Raw genomic sequence first — 13,843 nt, 5'->3', positions numbered from 1 at the left:
TTGTTATGTTTCCCCCTTCGCAAAAATATGAAGCATATTTCTATTATTTTAGTGCATAGTCACATAGAGGTGAAATCGGCCCATCATGCACAGCACATAAGGTCCGTGCTATAAAATGAGTACAAGTATCTCCAGTGCAGCCACAAGGCACTAAAACGGTCTAAATCAAGACATAACTGCTGCCTTGATAATAGTAGTGTGATGTTTTTAATGCACATTTCTAAAATTGCTTTTCAGAAAAAAGACACAATAGTGGTATAATATAAAATGTAAAGTTTACATCCCATCAGTCCCGGTGTTTCAGCTCCCTGTAAAAGCCTCTGACCCTTCGAGTCACTCATTTGCAGCATTTCTTGTCATTCCATCACAGTTAAGGTCACTAAAAATAAAACTATCGCCGCGGTTCCTGCTACTTAATCAAAAGCTTGGTACAGTAGTAGAAGCATTTTACCTTCCCATTTTACTACAGTCGACCGGCGAGGCTTTACTGTAGCATTTAATAGCTTCATAGCTTCCAATAAAGTGACACATAAACAAAAGCTAATGATGCAAAAGCGGCAAAGCTGGTGAGGATATACTTAGAGTGGTCCAATATATCCTCACTAATGTCAGTGGATGTGGCCACTTAAACTGTCTTTTCCTGTTCATTTCTCTCTTGTTCCTCATTTGGGGAACTTACATTACAGCCTTGTTAGTTGCTCTTCTGGGTCTGCAGACGTCAACATCCACAGTGTCTGTCAGCGCAGAGCGAATTATTTCTGGTAGCTACTGTAATAGTCAATTACTGTACCACACCTGCCACGGTGGGAGTTTCATCATCGCCATTTACAACCAACTCAGGAATAAAATGTTTTCATGACGAAATAAGACAACAAACATAAGGTCATTTGTGTTATCATTGTAAACATGTAGTGTAAATCGTAAACACTACTTACAGTCTTGCCAAGTTTTTCTTGGAGCAAGACAGTTTTATGGCTACGTGAGAAGGTCGAGTGAGGTCACAGCATGGGGTTCAGGTTCCACCGTTCCACTCATAACTCATACGTTAAAGACCTCAGTGTCTATTTAAAGAAAAGCAAGTGTGTATTATAAGAAACAACAGCTCTTGTTCAACCTCTGACGCAAGCTCTGACGCCACATCCTTGTGATTTGATTCTGTTAATAAAAGCTCTTCTTTGATTCATTAAAGAAGTTGCGCTAGAACATAACCCGCTCAGCGATTGGGTTTCCCATAACAGGAAGCAGCACTGGAAGCTGGGTTGCGTAAAAACTTTGATTTTTCAGACACATGGTGGCCTGAAAGAGCAAATTACTGTCAACAAAACACACACAAACAGATGCATATTTTAGATTCCACAAAAAAAAGAGCGGCGAACGCATTTTCCTCTGAAGTGGTTTTCCCACACACTTTCATCTATTTCTAGTTTGTTTGTCTAGTTTTCAGCTCGGCGCTCTGCTGTGGTTTGCACAGACAACGCTGCCATGAGCAGAGCATGTAAACTGCAGTCCTTGACCCGAGGCCGCCTCGTATCCACTGGGGAGGATGAGGAGCACATGACACAACCTAAAGGAAGACTATTGAAGTTTCCCCTGACTTCCATTATGACAATTACTCTTAAGTGCGTACCACATTCTTACATAAGCATGACACTAGTGTTTGGAAATTACTTCTCCTCATAAAAGTCCCATAAAATTGATGGATGCCTGAGACACTGATCACCAGTTGCCTGATGCACCAGGAGGATAAACCTCCGCTCAGATCGGCTCAGGAGAACACTTTTATCATCAGCACCGCTGATGATAATAGATCTCTGTGTGCCAATTTGTCTGAAACGGAGGCCTTGATTATATTTAGACGTATAGCCACTGTCACTGCAGCACCGGTGCATTAAATCAGTAAAAAAGCAAAGGACACTTTAAGATGTGACTCAGCTAGAGCAAACAGAGCAGAGAGGGCACATGTTGGTGGAATTAGGCCCCAGAGAGGCGGGTCCTGTCCCGGCCACGTTATGGATAGCCACCATAAAAGAAGCATTTTGCTGACGAGAGCTCTTGGCCTGCCTTCAGACTGCAGGCAACAGCCGGGCTGTCATGCAGGTAATGGCGGCCAGAAAAATGCATATGCATGAGGGCAACGCAGGAAGCATTTAAACTCTACGGTATATCCTCCGACACCATCTAATCGCATGGACGGGAACAATCGGACGCCTAACGCTACGAACCTCCAGCAGGAATGAACTCCTGTTCAGCTGACTGAGCTCTTGGGCCTATGCACGCAGATCCTCACACTGTGATTTCACCCAGTTTGGCGGCGTCTCTCTCCGCTCCCCGCGTTTTTCTCAATCAAAACAACCTCCATGGGGCTTCAGGTGTGCAAAAACGCGACTACCAATAAAACCAATAAGCTCAAATGCCACAGCAAATGTGCATCATGCCTGCAAACACAGTGGTGAGCTGATTTAAATGTGATACAGACGTGTTGCTGCTGTGGTGATTATTCAGCAGCTTTCGGTCATCAGTGACGACTGCATTGTGCCAATTAGATCCTAATAAGCATTTCTGGGAAATAGTGCTCCTGAAGCTCTCAGGCTCACTAGTGGAAGCCATTACCACATTTACATGCACGCTACAGTATAATAACGGTGACTGTGCAATATAACAATAGTGAAGATTAACCTGTTACGTTTATCACTGCTTTTAAGAAAGTAGTAGCAAGAAGCAACTATCAAGTCATCGAACAACTGAGTCACAATGGTTTCTATCCTTGCCATTTCATGCAATTTACTGTAGCAACACATGAGCGCAGTACAAATCCCCCTCTCCGCACATTTGAATGTTCTTGAACAGAACAGTCAGTCAGTAGCACTTACATCTCCACTGTCAAATAGCAGGTGCTGCTGAAGCGAGCTCGCCTCTCTGACAAACCACCTTTTGGGCCCGACCCTGTCGGCCAGGTTACCCATAGAGACTGTGGTGGCCCTGATGCTCTCCACTTCTCCACTTCACAATCAATGATCTCGCACAGTGTCTCTCCTTGTTCTCTGGGTGTTTGGTTTACCTGCACCATACGTCCCGCTTCCTCTCCAGGATCCTGCGTCGCTGACACACTTACAACTTTCTAGAGCGCAACTGCAAACCTCCTCTCTCTCTCTCTCTCTCTCTTTCTCTCCCACACACATACACACACACACACACACACACACACACACACACACACACACACACACACGTTCCTTTCTGGGATAAATCTGGGTTAGATCAGTTCTGTTTTGAGCAAGGACTAAAATAGGATGACCTCCAGCTATGGAGAAGGACAGGAGCAGACAAAGGAAGGAGAGCGGACGATGACAGCGTGAGAGATTGAACGTTTACAAAAAGAAAGAAACAGAAGTATAATTACAGTGACAACAAAATAAGTTATTACTGTGGTTATTACTTCTGCAGAAGGAAAGTATCTAGTCACCTTCAAAATAAAAACTAGTGGAGGTTATACAACAGCAACTCTTTGCATTCGCTGGTGTTGGAGACAAAGTGCTTCACTGTGATGAGGAGCAGGGAAGTCACATAATGAATGGGTCAGCTGGGAAAAGCAGTATGTGGTGATAGATTCCACATATGCTGCTGTGTGATCCTCTGGGAATCACAGCAAATTTCCAGTTTTGGAAATGGATTCTTTGGGTTCGTCTTTTATATGTACATAAACATACATGTTACAATCTTTTCTTTGTTTCCTTTTATACGTCCAGCATTTTCTGACTTCTGACTGATAGAAAGAGACACAAAGAGACTCCGCCATGAGGGGAAAGACTACACGACAAAACTAATGTTGACTAAAAAAACACATACACACACACACACACACACACACACACACACACACACACACACACACACACACACACACACACACACACGTCTCTTTGTGTTGATGTATGATTATTAGAGGTGGTTGGTCCAGGCCTCTCCTTTCCCAACGTCTTTCCTAACTTCAACATAAATGTGCACACTGTTTGTTTACACCTCATAAATAGAATGTGGTAAATTACAGACTAGAAAGTGTTTGCTTTACAGAGACGAGAGCTTGAGGAGGAGCGAACTCCACGAGGAGCTTCGGTTTGAACTGCTGACAGGTGTGTCGACTACAGACGACTGCACACTTTGCGTATGTGTGTGACGCGAGGCTGTGTGTGGTTGATCTGATAGGGTGCGATGGAGGAGGGAGTCTGACAGGGGAAGGCTGAGGCGAGTAAATCTTAACTGCAAACAAGCAGACACACACACACACACACACACTCAGTCTCTTTGCTGTGTCTCTCCCTGTCTGCTTGTCTGTCTCGTGTCACATAATCGGCGCCGGTTTGGTATTTTTGGGAGCACCGTTACAAGGTTGCCTCAGCCGACGGCCGTTGCCCGGTGAACCAATCGCTCTTTTCAAGCCCAAGGTGTCAAGCTGTCAACGGGCCCCGCTGCTCCATAACAGTAATTGGAAATGTGTTTGTTCATATGTGGCATTTATGACATCTCTGAGCCACAGGTAACAAAGAGCCGCGCGGGGAAAACTAAAGAAGAATTTACAAAATATAAACAGGAGGAATAAAAGAAAAGCACGAGAGCTGACGCAATAATCGTAAAGAGTTCTCACATGTCTAAAGTCTGCCGCTAACTTCCCTCAGTCTCTGTGTCGCTCCTGTGCTGTCTTACGTAAGTGCTGCTATTTATATATGCTGCCTAATTGGATCCAGTGAATAATATTGGAGCCTTTTCCTTCCTCTTTTCCAGCCTGTGGGACAGATATCAGGTCTCTCTCAATCTGTCTGGAATATCTGGAAAAAAAGGGTTCTCTAAAAGATTCATAAGCTGCTAATGAGGTTTTGCAGCACATTTCAAAGCAGAAAATAGCGCCGTCACACTATTTCTTGCGCGGGCGCCTGCGGCACGAGGGTTCGGGGTTTAGTTAGGCGCCGGGTAAAAAAAGATTAAGGGCGAGAAGACATCTGCAGCTGGAACAAACGGCCCAACAGATGAAAATAAGGTAAGAAAGAAAAATGGAGGCAGCAGCTTCCCAGTGGGCTCATGCAGCAATCAATTCTCAGACACGCCTCGGCCTTTAAATAGCTGTGGTTTCATATACAGATATTCCCAAGACACAAAGAGGAACAGAGGGTTTGTTTCTACAGTGATGCGTCACTGTCCATGGATTCGTGACGTATGGACACGAATCCATGTCGTAAATAGAGAGCTTTAAAACCAGTGTGAAGGTTTTTTAGAAATGTGTAACGCACATTAGGCTTCACACTAACTCACTCCTGGTCCCACACTGCTTCCACAGGTGTCCCAGCCACCAAGAGGGAGTTGGTAGCAATAACTACAGGAGCCTCTTATTCACCAACGCTGACAGGTATGACTAATGCTGCTGCTGCGTTCGTGACGGCCCCGACCTGAGGCACCCGAGAAAAAGACGCCCGCACGTCGACGGGCCCGCGGTTTTTCATCTTTGTGTGTTGACAAGAGGTGAAAAGCTGCACGGAAAAGCTGCGGTTTCTGTTGGTTCAACCTGAACTTCAGCTACTAACGCCGCCGCGCGAGTGGAGAAATGCTCACCTTCATGCAAATAGGCTGGGACAGCAACAATCTGTCCACAGCCAACAGGGATCGTCTTGATTCCAGCTGAAACCACGGAGCCCAGCACTTTTTTGTTTGTAGTCTGAATGCCTCATTATGTTGAGTATACAACTGAAATTTTCCACTCCGCTAAGCATCTACCTTTACAGGGTGGCGGCCGCTCATCCGGTAGCTGTAGCAGGTCACAGGCTGTTTTTATGCTTTGCCAGATGATCTGGAGGTGTTAGTGGCCGATTATCAAACGCTGTGAACGTGTGTCCACAGCATAAGAATCAAGCGGCTCCTGGGAGCATTTGAAGTTGGATCAAGGATGGAGAGCGCGATGCAGCGAAGTGCTGAATACGTAACGTACAGCAACATTTAAAGAACGATGAAACCGGCAGTTTTGGTCCCTTTCTGTGCACTTCAAGGTAAAAAAATGCAATCATGAAGGGCCAGAGAGAGGTGGGAGGAAGGGAGGGGCAGCGGAATAGACGAGAGGACGACTGGAAACCACCACATACTCATTAACTAAAGCACCGGTGCCAGGAGAGAATCCATCCTTTAAACTACTAAAACGCTCTTGTAGTCGTGTATTTTTGATTCTGCTGAAACAACGGAAATTCTCAGTTGCCCAGCGTTGAATAATTGGTGAACAAAGTGATGAAATATTAATAACTGTGCTTTTCCATTTCATGGTAAAAGCCTGGGAGGTGTTAGAGCAGGAAGGAGGATGATTACTTGTCACAACAAAGACTGGCTCAACAGAAAAACCACAGGCATCATATTTAAGCTACGTTATTTCACTTTGTGCTGAATTTGCCAATCTGTGAGCCAACAACACTAGTTCAATTTCACACATCACTTACACATACGTCTTTATAACAAGGCCCTATAAATAACTAGATTCTTTACCTGTGAAATAAATATTTACAGTATGACAGAGCTGGGTTTGTTACAGAGACAGACACAGTAAAGAAATTTCCATTAGAGCTTTCTGTTAATCCTCGTGTCTTGGGTGTAATGTGATTTCCACCAGAGTCAACGACCCCTCTGGCTCTCAGACACAGCAGGCTGCTGACATCAGACCCTCCTTTCCCCCATTTGTCTGTCTAGTTCTCTTTGAAAACACAAACAACCTCCTTACCTCGGTCATGTGAATGAGGTAGAACCTCAGCTCTTCAGCAAAATCTGTAAAACAAAACAAAACAAAACAGAGATGAGGTTTGATCCAGTTGTCAGTCTAAATGTACCAAATACCCTTCCTTGGGTTAATAAAACAATTGATTTCATTTGCTTGCTTGAATATCTGTTATATTTCCCAGATACTTTTAATGATCAGGAGTTTGTACTGCAGGTTAGCCATAAACCTTCAACCATATCTCACTGAAAATGTGCCCAGTGCGAGAGGCCTGTGGGTCTGGAGTCAAGATAAATAGCTTTAATCGAATGGCCCTGCCCACTCCCACAACACTGTACACATATGATGTATAGATCATGTTCACTTTCTATATGCGTAATATAATAACACACACACACACACACACACACACACACACACACACACTTTTATATATATATATATATTTACACGGTAGCACATGCCCCGGCCAGCTGATGCCAAAATGAAATTAAAAATGATTAATTGCGTTATAGAAAAAAAGGATCATGGGAGTGATCCTCCATAAATCATTTTCCTATCACACGTCATCCTTAATTAGTGCACAGGACTGTCTATCAATATCAATGAAAGCTAAAGTCTAAAGCATGAAATAAGTATTTATAAATACTATGATGAAGCAAAAACCCATGTATGCGATTTTAAAGTGATTGAACTCAGTCAGTGTCAAATCAAGAGAAATGATGAATGTCAACACACCAAATCAGGCAAAACACATTCAATATTATTCAGTGAAAGCACAAGTGGAATAAACAAGGTTATAATGTGCTTGATAAGAAACAAATCAATAAATTACCTTCTAAAGGCATATTATTCATATCCACCATAGAACAGAGAGGATGATGTTAAGGGAGAAGAGCTGGTGCTCATTAGTATGTAATGTTAGCGCAGCAGGGCCCATGTGCGGAGGAGCTGCTTTCACATTAGAGCCGTTTCCCTTCATCACCAGCAGAGGTCGCTGTTGGATGACTTTCTGGTTGTCAGCAGACCAGCAGGGTTCAGGACTGCACTGGGCCTGTAACCTCTTGTCCTACACATCTGACGATGCTGGGATGTTGTACTTATAGGGACACAGAGCTGCAGTGTGATGTCTGCGAATTGTCTGTATAAACTTTACAGCCTTCATCCATACGTGTCTGTGATTTCATTTTTTGTCTTATGTGTAGTCAATTTACGGCATCCCTGTGATTCAGATTCACTCCCAACAACATTTTGTTGCTTTACTATTCTTCTGTAGGTGATTTGACACTTTTAGGGCATGTCACAATATTTATTTATGTAATCATATTTATGATATCATATTTATGATTAAAGCAGGGGGTTTGTTTGTTTGTTGTCTTTGGACCTTTACATGATCATGCTTTGTTTTTGCCTTTGATATCACTGTCAGTGTTTCCCACGCTCCTCTGCCTACTATCAGTGTAGCAGGAACACAGGAAAGCCCCTGTATTGAACTTGCAATGTGTCATTACACACACACACACACACACACACACACACACACACACACACACACACACACACACACACACACACGCATGTCAAACACACCCCTGCTGAAACAAACACAAGCCCCCGGCACCTCTTTCCTGAGTGACGCTGCCGAAGCGAAATAACAATGACAGGCAACAGGGCGGAGATCTGTGTCTGTGTGTGTCCTCTAACGAAACCCACACAGACACGCAAAACCCCGCTGAATCCCCCACCCTGGCGATCTCTGATTGTTTAGGTGAAGGGTGGAGGTCAAAATTGGCCTGGAGGAGACCAGCGATGTCTGATCAGGAAGCTACTGCAGATCCACACTTCAGAAACGTTGCGCAGAAAGCAACATAATAATTCTGACACGACATGAATCTGCTCTTATTTTGTCAAATGCTGATTCAGCTCATGCTAATATGCTATAGTGAATCTATAGCATCCTGCATCTGAGTAAAGTTGAATCAGAGCCAGTATTGTGACATAATCATGATCTAAAAAACAAGAACGTACAAACAATGAAAGCACTGGGTCGACACTGGCTGCAGTATGTAGAGAACCAGTTCAGTGCACTGTGTGCGTCTCCACTTGCTCTGACTCAAGCATCACTCCAGACTTTCCCATGTCCTCATCCACAACAGATATTTACAGTGAGCGCTATTTATTTGCCTCCGTGTGGCCAAGCGATTCTCTCCGTTCTGCCAGAGGAGACGGCTGTTTACAATAAGGTGAAATAAAAAGACAAAGCAACAGGAACTGGGGCAGTGTTTCCCTAAATAGAGCGTGTTCAAGTATGTTTAATCTGTGTTGTAATACAAAATGTGGCAACGTGCAGATAACATTGTTTGGAGATGTATTTACGGCCCGATAACGTTTTGCTGATTTAGGACTTTTAATTTGTTGGTGTAGTAAACAGAGATGAAGCTACAGAGCTACTTGAGTTCGGACCCGAGTTCATGTCCAGACTTACTGTAAGTACAGTTTGTCTTTTGTCTCAGGCTCATGATGGACTTAGTCATGTCTAGCATTTCTTCCATCCCTGAAATTAACTTTGTCTGTACTTTCACTCTTCCTTCCTTCCTTCCTCCCTTCCTTCCTTGCTGCTCTGCAGTTTTATGTGACTTTAAAGGCTATTTTCAAAGCACATGATGATGATGACTACTGGTGATTTCCTACAGTATCCACCTCAGGACTCTGATTTGGCCTCAACCTTGATTTGAGTGTGATTTAACCAGTTGGACCAGGACCAGGCAGAGCAACTAGCAGCCACACATCTGTCCGGTTGGAATGAAGGTAAAGTGTGTTGATGCCTGCGTACCGTCCTGGAGCCGCAGATGTCGTAGGAACAAGGGACTCTGAAGCACGTTGCACCTGCCTGGCTCGTCTTCTCTAGTAACCAGCATCAGGTCGCTGTAGACAAACACCGTCACCTGAAATTGAAAAGGGAAAAACATTCCGCCTTAAAGCTAATGCATCTCACAAACAATGATGCACACGTCTAACAGAGAACAAATCTCGCACCCTTAAAAGAATTCCCCTGCTTCATGTCACACAACACAGGAAATGCACTTCACACACAGTCAGGGTCGCACATTCACACCTACCCACAGCTGTGGCTCCTCACGTATACTACATGTAACAGTAGTTGTCTCTCGTATTCTCCATCCAGGTAATAAGGAACGAATGAACCCATATGCTACAGTAGGAACATTCCTCTACTTTACATGCAGCAGCAGAGGTGATCTCACATTGTTTACAGGAATCCCAAGCAATAAAACGTTTTCTCAACAGGTGCCCAAAACGCATTGTGATCAATTACTGTCAGCCTGAGTGACTGCAGATGTGATAGAGTCACACCGTGACAGCACGTTTAGCTTTATGGCCGTGTGGTTTTAAAGTTAACACAGCTGAACACAGAATAACAAACAACTGCATGACACAGAGTAAAAGAATCCTAAAACCACGCAGGCACGATGGCCGTTCCAGTGCAACGCGTCTGCTACAGCGGCTTCCTCTGAAGCGTGACGCGCTGTAGCAGAGAGGGTATTTCAGACGTAGCCAGTTGACGGTTTGTGTGTCGTGTGGGTTTGAGTGGGTGGAGGTGAGTGTAAAGAACAAGGACAAAGCATCTGAGACACAGGCAGCAGTGACTCTCGCACAGACCTGTGTGTAAATAGGTTAAATAGGTAAACGAGCAAATGACAGCATTCACCACAACCATGAACGCACACAATATGCAGGCTTTGGTCTCAATCTAAGCAGATCTATATAACTGTTTCCAACCAAACTGGTTCCCTGCTCAGATCTTACTGCTGATTCGCATGAACGTGGCACATATTGGTACCAGCGCGTGTGGCGTGCCGGCCTTCGGGGCAGAACTACGGAGCTGGGAAAGCTGAAACAACACGAGGGATCGTTAAAAACAGAGAAAGTCCCTGCTGCCAAACACTGTTGTGTGGCTGGACGCAGAGAGAGGCAGGGTTGCCTCCCGCGCCAGCAGCCAGTGTACTTCACTGCAGCGATAATCTGACGCAGCAAACTGGACAACTGTGGCATAAACTTAGTCCACAACATTACTCTACACTCCAAACTAGCTATTCAAATTTGAAATACTGCTTCAAATAAGCTAAGCTTTTTTTCACTGTTTGTCCACATAGATCCTAGATTAGTTATGTAAAATAGTGTAAATAAAGCACTTTTAAATTATTACCATCATTAGACAAGATGTGCATCACTGAGAGAATGAATGAAAATATAGTACAGTATTTTCACTGTTACTTTCAATTTTTTTTAATGCTGAATATTATAGAAGCAGTGAAAGAAATATTAATAGTGTATATATGGAAGGAGCTACTGTTTGATCCACAAACTGAATATTTCTGTCAGTCAGATCTCCTTCTTAATCAATTATTAACTTTTCTCGACTCATGTGGACCTGACAGTTCAGACTCATTACCATTTCCTTGCAGATACTTAGATGTTGGGATATCTCCTCTCTCACACCTCTGCTGCGTACTTCTAGACACAATCACAACTCTGAAACAGGCACGCACACATTTTGACTTCAGAAGTACACGGAGGCGATGGAGTGTCGCGTCCAGCCTGGCCAAATAAACAAACCCCAGAAATGGTTGTGAGAAACTAAATGTTTGCCACTAGTCTGTTTGTCGCCTGCGATCTGGAGAGGAGCGAGCAGAGGAGAACTTTGAAAGACGAGAAAGTTTCCTTTCTCTTCAGATGAGATCCTGCATCACACACCACAGGCATACGACACACACATAGCTGCTGAAGTAAGAACACTGTACCTTGAGAGAGTGGTGCTTGCTCTCGTGTAGTATCATCTCTTCAGATATGATGAGAGCTCGGCTGCACAGGTCCAGAGGCTGTACGGTACCAGAACGATTACAGATTAGGACACAGGCTTTAAAAATACTAGACTAATGCATTTGTTATAGACTAATTTAAGAAAAGGTAGAAGTACCAGATCCATGTTGGCACACAAATCCATATGATCAGCTAAATCGCAAACAGCTACAGACCCTTTATATGTTGAAATTACAACCGAAACTGAAGCGACTGTGAGGCGAACTGTGTCATCTGAGGAAGAAACTGACACTAAAAATGAATTAGCATTGCAACGTGGGAGGACAGAACTTCCTCTCAAGTCCAGGGTTTGAAAGGGGGCTGATTCAGTGTGTGTGTGTGTGTGTGTGTGTCCTCCTTCACAGGCAAACTGTGTGAAGGAGGGTCAGGGTTGTACATATAGATTAACAGAGTGCTACCAGAGTCTGATGTATGGCAGTAACTGTAATCCTTTCTATGTTACCTTTATAACCATTTACATGTAATGACCACGAACCTAACATACAGTTACAGTAATTGTATATGCTTCCCTTTTTTGGGCTTCTCCTCCCCCTGCAGAAGTATAAAGTATAAACAATGATGAAGTATTTGCTTTGCAGGCCTTTGCTGATTTAGCTTCACTTTAATTTTACAAATTATTTCATCTACGTTTTGCTTTGCTTGAAACTGAACAACTCCACGTCTAAAATGCATTAATAATGTAAAGCCCTCATGACATAACGATAAAACCAGTTTCCTTCTCCGTCGCCTTTGGTTTTGACCACTGAAGACTTCACAGCATGGTGACCTATGGTGTTAGATGCATGCAGCGTAACCGCTATGTGCAGTGCATCCAGCCAGGCTTTTGTCTGTCAGTATTATTAATATCAGTCTGACATTTGGGGAGGTATCCAATACTGCAGAGAATACGAGATCAGACGAGTGATACCGAAGGGAAAGAGCCAGTCTGGATCAGTCTACACTCAGAACTGTAACAGAACTGTGCAAAAACACACTCACCTGAACAAAAATAGGGAAGATGAGGATCTTGGGCGCCACCTTGACATATCCATAATTAGCATGAGGAGTGTGTGAGCGGACAATGGTACAGTTCTGGTAATTGGCGAAGTTGGCGTTCTGCTGCGGATAGACGGGCCCACCGGCGCCGGTGGAGGTGGACGACGTCTTCGCCGTCTTGGAGTTGTTGGACCGTCGCAAGAAGCCAGTGCGACTGGAGAATCCTCCGCCAGCAGCGCCGCTGCCACTCACGCCTCCAGAAAACACACCCCCACCGCCTCCACCAGCCTGGGGCTGTGGAACAGGAGCCTGGCGTGTGGGGTACAACCTGGCGGCTGCGGAACAACCGGAAGATGGAGCACATGATGGGTTCTGTTGCTGTAACGCTTATGTCATACATGTCAAACAAGTTGGACTCACTGTAAAGTAATTCAATTTAATTGAAAGTCAAAGTTTAGAGTAGCTTTTGTTTTCTATTGCTATTATTGATCGTTACATACAGTGTGAGTCTTACCTAATGTTCCCTGGTTGTCCTGGTAAACAGGCGTCAAGATCTAAAAGAAGAACAATATTAAATGACATTATTAAGAAACAGGTGTTTTATGGATGTTATAAATTGGTCTAAATTTAAAAGACACTGCAACATAATATAATCTATTACTAAATAAATATTGTCACATTAAAATAAGATCTGGCCCCATGCATTATTATTAATGCATCATCTATTAGGTTGCAGCATTCTACACTCATCTTGCACCCTGGGATGTTTGTGTCCTACACTTTCATTACACTTTTTATGAACAGAAGGTCTCAGGACCAAACTGGGCTTTATCATCTGGGATGTATTTACAGTATATGACTCAGGTTCGAAGACTCTGCTGGTTTCTACATGTCATAACATTTAACTCTTTTTAGCTTTTACCATGTCATTTGTTCTACTGTACAGTAGATGTTGAAAGATCACTGAAGGTTTCTAGGATTGCATTAACATTCTCCTACACAGTGATGGTGGCTCCCGTAGTGTGGGCCTTCAAAGCTTTTGCCTTTTCTAGAGCTGCTCTGCTGTGATAAGTCACCAGCATGACCCATTTCCACAGGGCTTTCGGTATATTTAGGCTGCAATATCCACCACAAACATTACACCAAATCCCTGCCCCTTTTATTTGGGATACAAGCAGTTGGCTGTTTCTAAGGTACATAGAACAGCTAATACTTTTCCTGGGGCTG

The 13,843-nt window shown here is 43.8% G+C and overlaps 1 protein-coding gene across 9 annotated transcripts in view; it reads right to left on the bottom strand.

Annotated features, from left to right (window-relative positions):
• rgs3a (regulator of G protein signaling 3a) overlaps positions 1–13,843 on the bottom strand; it is an 80,088-nt gene that overhangs the window by 37,277 nt on the left and 28,968 nt on the right. For 7 of the 9 annotated variants that reach the window (XM_029168493.3, XM_055513387.1, XM_041073048.1 and 4 more), the window contains 5 exons: positions 13,131–13,170; positions 12,620–12,951; positions 11,563–11,640; positions 9,576–9,687; positions 6,749–6,792 (listed from right to left, as the gene is read on the bottom strand). In XM_029168493.3, coding sequence (XP_029024326.1) covers positions 6,749–6,792; positions 9,576–9,687; positions 11,563–11,640; positions 12,620–12,951; positions 13,131–13,170 — 606 coding nt within the window. Of the gene's footprint in view, positions 1–2,870; positions 3,046–6,748; positions 6,793–9,575; positions 9,688–11,562; positions 11,641–11,738; positions 11,851–12,619; positions 12,952–13,130; positions 13,171–13,843 lie in introns of those variants that run through there. The other 2 variants (XM_041073051.2, XM_029168486.3) reach the window with 2 other exon arrangements.

This window comes from Betta splendens, chromosome 12, assembly GCF_900634795.4.
Source record: "Betta splendens chromosome 12, fBetSpl5.4, whole genome shotgun sequence".
NCBI classification, from domain to species: domain Eukaryota; kingdom Metazoa; phylum Chordata; class Actinopteri; order Anabantiformes; family Osphronemidae; genus Betta; species Betta splendens.
This window is presented reverse-complemented; position numbering and strand designations above follow the sequence as displayed.